Source organism: Opisthocomus hoazin, chromosome 19, assembly GCF_030867145.1.
Source record: "Opisthocomus hoazin isolate bOpiHoa1 chromosome 19, bOpiHoa1.hap1, whole genome shotgun sequence".
Classification (NCBI taxonomy): Eukaryota; Metazoa; Chordata; class Aves; order Opisthocomiformes; family Opisthocomidae; genus Opisthocomus; species Opisthocomus hoazin.
In genome coordinates this window covers 12652961-12661039 of record NC_134432.1, presented here as the reverse complement: position 1 = coordinate 12661039, position 8079 = coordinate 12652961, and the positions used below count along the sequence as shown (strand labels likewise).

Sequence of the window (8079 nt, the reverse complement as noted above, 5' to 3'; positions counted from 1 at the left end):
GAGCACCGATGCAGACGCACTCGCTGCCACCACCACCGCTGCTGGGACCCTCTACAGAACACCCCGTTCTCCTTCCTCGAGCAGGCCACCACCCTCCTCCTTGGCCCGGCCCCATCACCACTCGGCCACTTCTCATCTGTCCCCCGCCCCGAGCAGACCCCCAGCACCGCAAACACACACGGCGGGCACAGCAAACCGCAGAAACCCCAGCGGGTCCTCTGTAGAGAAAGAACCCTCAGCCTTCTCCAGGCTGAACAAGCCCAGCTCCCTCAGCCTCTCCTCGTAGGAGAGATGCTCCAGTCCCCTCATCATCCTCGTAGCTCTCTGCTGGGCTCTCTCCAGTAGCTCCTCATCTTTCTTGAACTGGGGAGCCCAGAACTGGACACAGTACTGCAGATGGGGCCTCACTAGGGCAGAAGTGGTGCCCAGCAACAGGCACAAACTGAAGCCGAGGAAGTTCCATCTGAACCTGAGGAAGAACTTCTTCCCTCTGAGGGTGACGGAGCCCTGGTCCAGGCTGCCCAGAGGGATTGTGGAGTCTCCTCTGGAGATATCCAAAACCCACCTGGACAAGGTCCTGTGCAGCCTGCTCTGGGTGACCCTGCTTCGGCAGCGGGGTTGGACCAGATGATCCACAGAGGTCCCTGCCAACCCCGACCATGCTGTGATTCTGTGAGCCCGATTTAATCACGTCCAAGGGACTCCTGAAGGAGCTGATGCCTCCTAACTGGGTCATTCAGCACCGTGGCTTTGGGAGCACAGGTAGGACCTTTATCAGCAGACTGGATGTGAGGACAAGCACATCACCTTCAATAGGGGGGCAACTGCTGGGAAAACAGTTCAGTGTAGCCTGGTTTGCAGGTAAACTTTCTGCTGAGCTGGATCTACCCTTGAAAAAACATCGAGCAGCACTGCACTCCCAGGGAGGACAGTTCTGAGCCCGGCCTCAACAGCGAAACGGCTGGCGGGGCTGCGCCCAAGCCCACGGCTCCAGGGGCACCAGCAGCCCTGCCAAGGCATCAGGGCTGAGCGGAGCAGCGGGTTGATCCGGGAGCATCATCCCCAGCAACCTGCCCAGGCCGGGGCTCACCCTGGGACCTGCAGCCCGTCCCGCTCTGCTGCCCGCCTGCCTTTAGGTGCATGCATGATGCCAGGAACCCTCTCTTCGGAGGTGACACAGAGCTCAGGTGTATTCTCCGCTCTTTTCAACCGTGAAAGGATAAACGTCAGACGAGGGAGCGGCTGTCAGCTGGCTGCTGATCATCGCCGGGGGCAGGCAGCGCTGCCGCACACCTCAGTGCCGCTGGTCCCGCAGCATCTCCGCAAGACACCCTGCCACACCAGCCTATCTTTCATAACTTTTTTTGAGAAAAAGAGTGAGCATAAAACACTGACCACATTTTACATCTTGTGACAAGCAACTTCTCCGCAAAAGGCAGGATGGCATTAAAGGAAAACTTAAGAGTGAACATTGTAATTTCAAAGACACGAAAACCAAAACAAAAAACACAAACACAGCTATTTTTCCCCCAGAGCACTCTCACTTTCAAGCTCAATAGCCTTGAAAATTGGAGCAATCAAACTGTTAAATGCATCGATCTGTTAAATCAACTCCTACTGTACTCAGCTAAATTTAGCCTTTAATCCCCTCTCCTTCACTCCCAACACTGCGGATCTCGGGGCTTTCCCCTGCCAGGTCAACCGGCCTCTGCCTTCCCACGACACCATGGACTGGTCCCTAAGCACGCAGGGATGGAGATCACCAGCACTGATTGCATTCAGGGGCAGGTTAAGCTTCTCCATCTTCCCTCAGCCCACAGCCATTCACCATATGCAATTCTTTATGCTACAGACATACATGAAGCACGGCCTGGACACTGATTTTTGCCAAGAGTCATCGTCACAAAACCAGGAACCCCACGTAGCTTTGGGTGTACATTCACCGGACACCACCACTTTGCTGAAAAGTAGCCTGAGCCTCGCCAAGTGCAGGCCATTAATGCCATTTATACTCGCCAACAGCATCCTCCCGCTCCTCTTCTCACCTTCTTCAGGCTCATTTAGAAGCAGCCCAGTGCCATCACTGTCACAGCAAGACAAGGTTTCTGATGAGCCTTGTTCCCACGGCCCACGAGCGAGCGGGTCCCTGCACCAGGACTGACAGACATCACCAGGGAGTTGGTGAGGGGATTAGAAATGGGGTGAGCTGGGTTATAACCCTAAAACATCACTGCAGAACTGCGGGACCTCGGGCCCACCACTCGCTGTCATCTGCCCTGGATTCCTTCTCATCCTTTTTTAGTCTTTAGCATCTTCATTAATCAAGGCAATGTCTAATTTTAGAGGCTGCTTAGTACCCGGATATGTCCCTCCCTCAAGATTTGCTGGAAAGGCTGAAGGTAATATGAAAATAAAGACAGACTTTTGGAAGCAACATTATTTCCAATTTTCAGACAGAAAACCTGCAAAGTGAGCACTGCGGCCGTATGGCGTGCCAGCGTCTCGCGGGAGATGAGTGGGAAGCTCTTCGCTCCGGGTCTGTGCTCAGAGCATCACGCCCGGCGTGCCTCAGCCCGTGCACAACTACAAATGAGGCAGGGAGCAGCCAGAACTGTCTGAGGAGAGAAACTCAGAGGTCATTCCATAGCAGAAGAGGAGGAAAAAGCAACAGCAGCTGAATTACAGAATACAAACAATTACCAGGACAAACAGTTTAAAGGCAAATCTCCGATTTAAATCTCATTGAAGACAACAGCAAAGCCTTAGCTTCAAAAGAGGTGATGACACAGTCTTTATTCTGTGCATCTTTTTTCTCTCGTGACTTTCTCTCCTGGCTAAACCAAAAGGACGTGGGAAGGTGCTGCTGCCTGGCTCTGACCCACCCGCTGTGCCGAAGGGCCCCGCTGAACCACCCAAACAGGGATCCCCTCTTTTCAGACACGGAGTCTAAGGGGAGGTAACGGGGTTTGGAACGCCTTGCTAACAGACAAACACGGGTTTTCCTCAACATTGATTTATTTTTAAATATACTACACAAGAGAGACTGGAATAAAAAATAAATCAAAAAAAATGAAAAACAGAGAAAGAGAGGAGGAAGAATGGAAAGTCGTGTACAGAAACAATCTGTACTGGACCAAATTAAAGGGGAAACAACCCCCTTAAGTATCACAGAGATGAAGGACAGAGCTATTTACACACTGTAAAAAAGACAAGTCTACAAAAGTGTGTAATAACGAGATACAAATGTATAATATAGTGGCACAATATGTTATCAAAGTAAAAACAGTACCTCCAGGAAAGAGACAGTCCAAGGGTTGGGTTGGTTTTTTTTTTTTCCTTACATTTTTAAAGGCAGCCTGTGGCAGAAGTGTGTATTTTCTTTTGAGCATTTGTCATGTGTTAACTCACGGCTGTTTGTGAGGGAGAGAAGTGGCATGAACACACACGAGTGAGCTACTAGAAATCATATACAAAACAAACAGCTCCAAAGAGAACAGAATAAAATACAATTGAAGGCAATTAGTGTTTAAGATACACAAGAGGGGTCACAAGAGTTACAGGGGAACAGGACGTGGAAAATGCTTTTTTTGTCTTGTTTGGAACTGTTAAGAGGAGTTAAATTGCACTGTTAATAGCCCTAAAACTTGTTTTTTCACTATTGTCACAAGTCACAGTTAGTTCCCAGTCACGTTGCATTAGTTGGGAAGGTCACAGGACCTCAGAAAGGAAGCCCAGGAGTCCTGCTATCAGCGTTCTACGGCAGTTTCCTTGGGAGATGCACCCAAGAGAAGTGTCTGCAGTCTTCACAGATCCTTGTTTGATGCTGAATGGAACCACACCGGCATGAAGGTAGTGACGGTTTTAACCCCTAAGTGCTGGCATCCGAGCTCTTGGTGGGGAGTTAGCACTGGCACAGAAAAGGAGGCACCACAGCCCCTCAAAGCACAGGTCTCTATGGGAGGGCAGAAGCCAGGTCCCGTCTCCGCCCACAGAACAAAAAAGTCTGGAAATTCGACTAGAGAAACAGCAGTTCTCGCCCATCTGCCACGTGCAAGCTCAGCTGGAACAACTGCTGGAGGCACAGCGGTATCTCTGAACTCCTCCTCAGCGCTCTCCTCCTGCTGCAACCCTCCTGGCTCTCAGGGAGCGATGCTCTCAGCACCAGCACCTCCTGCTCCCAGGCTTGCTCTGCAACCCTCCGCCCCAAATGCCAGCCCAATTAATGTTAGATACAATGAGAGTGCGACAGCAACGTCCTTCTCCAGACTTTCTCCAGGCCTTTTCCGCTACCAAGGGAGATCCGCTAACAGGCTCCTGTGCCACTACATTAGCGGGTGCCGTCTGCAACCTTTTGAACCCAAGCAATTCATTTGGGCTCAACAACCTTAAGAAATTGCTGAAAACACAGAAACAAAGGGCAGCAGGTGGAATCAAAGGAAGAATTTGGGTAAACATCACTTGTAGCTTCCGTCATTTAAAAAATCTTACATTAACAATTTTGCGCCCTTCCCTCCCAAGTGCCAAATCTGTTGCATCAATGTCAGGTAAATGCCAGACTCGGGCCAGGGATATGTGCTGCAGCTCTCCCAGGAAATGCAGTGGGTATATTGCTATTCCAACACTCATCCGTGTCTACACCGGGGCAGAGGGAGGGGACGAAAATGCAGTAGAAAGTCCTCCTGAGGAGGATGGCATCTCAGTGTCCTTCAGTCTGGCTCCAGTCCTAATGGTCTGTCCAGAACAATAAAATATTAATAAGAAGGCATGGTGTGACATCAGCATTTAGATTTGTAGTCCACAAGGCAAGAACTCCACAGATAAGGACGATTGCGAGTACATGAAACACAGGGAATCCGAGTTAAGAGGGTGGAAAGTGCCTCTTGAACACAGCCTTGCCCTTCGGAGCTGGGGCATCCATTCACAGTCTGTGTCTTTCGCACAGCACTGGCCTGAAAGCCCTGGTCCTTGGTCAGTCCACAGACATTACTCTCTCCACAGCTGGCTTTGGCCCATTGTGATGAATTTTTTATTTTTTTTTTTTGAACCTGGCTTCTGCTACCTCTGAACTATGTCGCTGATTTCTTTCACTGAACTGAGAAGTTTGCTAAAGTCCTGGGTGGCTGCAGGACCGCTGCCAGCTGTTGCTGGGCAGATCTGAAGCTCCCGTAGATTATTCTCCAGCTTATTGATGGCCTCCCGAAAGGCAAATTTGTTCCTCATCTGCTGAATGGAGTCCACGTAGCTCACGCAGAAGGTGTAGAGGTTCTTGCCAGCCTCCAAGACAGCGCTGTGGCTTGCCATTTGTTCAGAGTTCTTGCTGATGGCGATCCGCAGAGCCTCAGTGCTTTCCAACACCACCCCTTTAGTGATGGTGCCGCTGGCAATCCTCTCCGGGGGCTGCCGGGTCTTCCGTAGTGAGACCCGGGTGGATATGAGAGGGATGAAGGCCGTAGATGATGGCTGGTCCCCGCCTGGGGCAGCGGGTACAGAGGAGGAAGAGGCAGCTGGGGTTGCTGTGCTCATCAGCAGCTTTGTAGAGGACTGTGGCTTTGGTACAGAGGGGATGCCCAGCTTTTTCACACCTTCCCCAGACTGGTTTGGCTTGACAGCATCACTGCTCGCAGCATCTGCAACCTGAGTCAACTGTTTGGATTTAGGCCCAGACACCACATCTGCTGCTGCTTCATGGCTGGGACTGTGAGAAACTTTCCCAGGCTTGCCAACTGAGGAGGAAGACAGCGGAAGAGGAGGGGCCGGCTTCAGCTTCGATAACTTCCCTTTGTCCTTCCCTGCCGACTCCGAGGTCTGCTTGAGCCTCCTCAGTCGCGGCTCCTCAGAGGAAGCCTTGCTGGCACCCACAAACCCGGCAGGGTTGGGTTTGGCAGCAGAACCTTGGTCCATCGTCACAGTGGTACCTAAGGCACTGGATTTGACTCCATCGTCCTTGTGGAGCACGCCAGAGGAAGGAGGAGCAGCAGCTTGCCTACGGCCAAGTTTTGGCGTCAGACTGGGAGGGCTGGAGCCAGGGCTCGACTCTGCATCTTTGAACACATCATCAGTGGTCTCTTCATTTTTCTTCAGCAGCCGTGGAGGAGGGGTCACTGTTCCCCTGACAGCAATGTCAGTCTTGGCCTCGTTTGCCCTCTTCCGAGGCAGTGCTGGCTTTTCACTTTTGTGTCCCCCAAAAGTGGAGGAATCAAACTGGTGTCCCGTGGACTGCAAATCTCGAGGCAGAGTCACAGATTTCCATTCTGTATCCTTTGCTCCATGGGGCACACAGGAGGCTGAGCAGGACCTTAAGAAACGCTTGCTGGAGTTGGAACTGCTCTCCTCTTCACCAGCCACCCCTCGACTGCTGCTCATCGTGCTGGACTTCTTCCGCAAGTGGGGGGATAAGAATCCAGAGCTCCCAGCGACAACCCCATTGGTGACCCCAGCCCCATTGCTCGGGCTCTGAAACTTGGAGGGGTCGCCTGCGTCTGCAGGGGGTGCAATGAAAGCCCCATTGCCAGCATCCCGGCACTCCTCCTCCCCAGCCGCCCTGCGGTCCGAGTGGCCGTCCATCTCTCTGAAGGAACTGCTCCGTTTTGGAGGGGTAGGGGCGGTCTTCTTCTTCTTCTTGATAAGGGCGCTGAAGAGGTTATGCTTTTTGTCTTTCGGAAGCAGCCTCTCATCTTCATTCAAACTGCTCTCCAGGGCCACCCTCTCCTTCCGTGGGAGCAAGGGAGAAACAGCAGGTTCATGATCCAGAAGGTCTGCAAGGCAAAGAAAAGTCTACTGAACATTGCTTCAACAGCCAGAATAACCAGTTTTCTTCCAGGATCAAACCAGTGCGGCACCTCCAAAGGTGCAGGTTCTGTAAAGAAAGCCAGCATCAGGCCAGGAGTGAAGCAAGTACAGCCGCACTCCAGCCTGGATTGACCATGGTCCCGAATCCTGCACACATTCATTTCTGAGGTGGCCTCTACAGGACTCAGCTGCCAAACTATTTTCCCTGTAGACTTCCGATTTAAACAGCGACATACAAACACAAAACGTTTATGTTCAGATTCCTGTCCTCATATCTGGAGACTTGTCTAAACTTCACACTGTGAAGAAGATAAATATTAAGAGGCTTTTGCTTTAGTCCCTGTGCTGTTGCTGTCTTGAATAGCCGACCCTCTCAATTAATAAGACATCTCCGTAACACACCTCCACGCCCAGTCTCCACGTTCTTTTAGATTCTGATACTCCTAACCTCCTTCCTGATGTCATCCTGTGCGGGCAATGGAAATAACTTTTTCACAAGCAGAAATCGAGATGCCTTTCAACAGCTGAACACTTCAGGTCATACCACTGTGAAGATGGCCAGCTTTGTACAATAACAGAGGAAACTGGTAGTAACAGCCTCCTTCAGCAGCATTGCTCCAGAAGAAAATGATGGAGTGACCCTTCCTCCACTTACAAGAGGTATTTAAAAATGAATAGTGGTTTATAATAAATTTATACAGAGTCCTGAAGGTCTCTGTATTTGACTGACAGGGGGTCTCATTCCCAGGCCAGGCACTCAGATGGCATTCTAATTCAGAAGAGAAATGCCTTCAGGGCAGCGTACGCATTTACAGCTCGAGTAGGCAGTAAGCAGGGAGATGAAGCAGAGTCATAGGGGAAAAGGAGGCTGCTTCTTAGTCACGTACTGGTGATTATCATGCCATGGGTAGGATTTTGGTTGAGGAAGGGATTTTGGTTGAGGAGAGAGAATTTGAAGAGAAATAGCTGTGTACTTTGGGAAGACCGTATGCTTCCACAGAACCACGTGCAGTTAAACCATTCCCACACGACAGCTTACGGGGACCTGGACAACCAGAACAGCTCTCAAAGCACTTCGGGAGGCCGTGGCCTTACTGTGTCTAGACACAGTGGAGCTGTGCAGATCCAGAGAAAACCAACAGCTTGCACTGAGGATCGGCTTCCAGCTGCTGGACTTGTTACGGCAACACTGACAACTGAAGGGGAAACTGCAATAAAACTTTAATGTGAAATATTTTCTTTCACAATAAAGAGTGAAATGGTTCCCAGCATAATGTTAAAATCATATTA

At 50.9% G+C, this 8079-nt stretch overlaps 1 protein-coding gene across 3 annotated transcripts in view; it reads right to left on the bottom strand.

Annotated features, from left to right (window-relative positions):
• Positions 1-3006: 3006 nt before the first annotated feature.
• The window catches only part of ABL1 (ABL proto-oncogene 1, non-receptor tyrosine kinase), an 82931-nt gene continuing 77858 nt past the window's right edge, over positions 3007-8079 (bottom strand). For all 3 annotated transcript variants that reach the window (XM_009934305.2, XM_075439297.1, XM_075439298.1), the window contains one exon: positions 3007-6755. In XM_009934305.2, coding sequence (XP_009932607.2) covers positions 5056-6755 — 1700 coding nt within the window. In that variant the 3' untranslated portion in view covers positions 3007-5055. The remainder of the gene's footprint in view (positions 6756-8079) is intronic.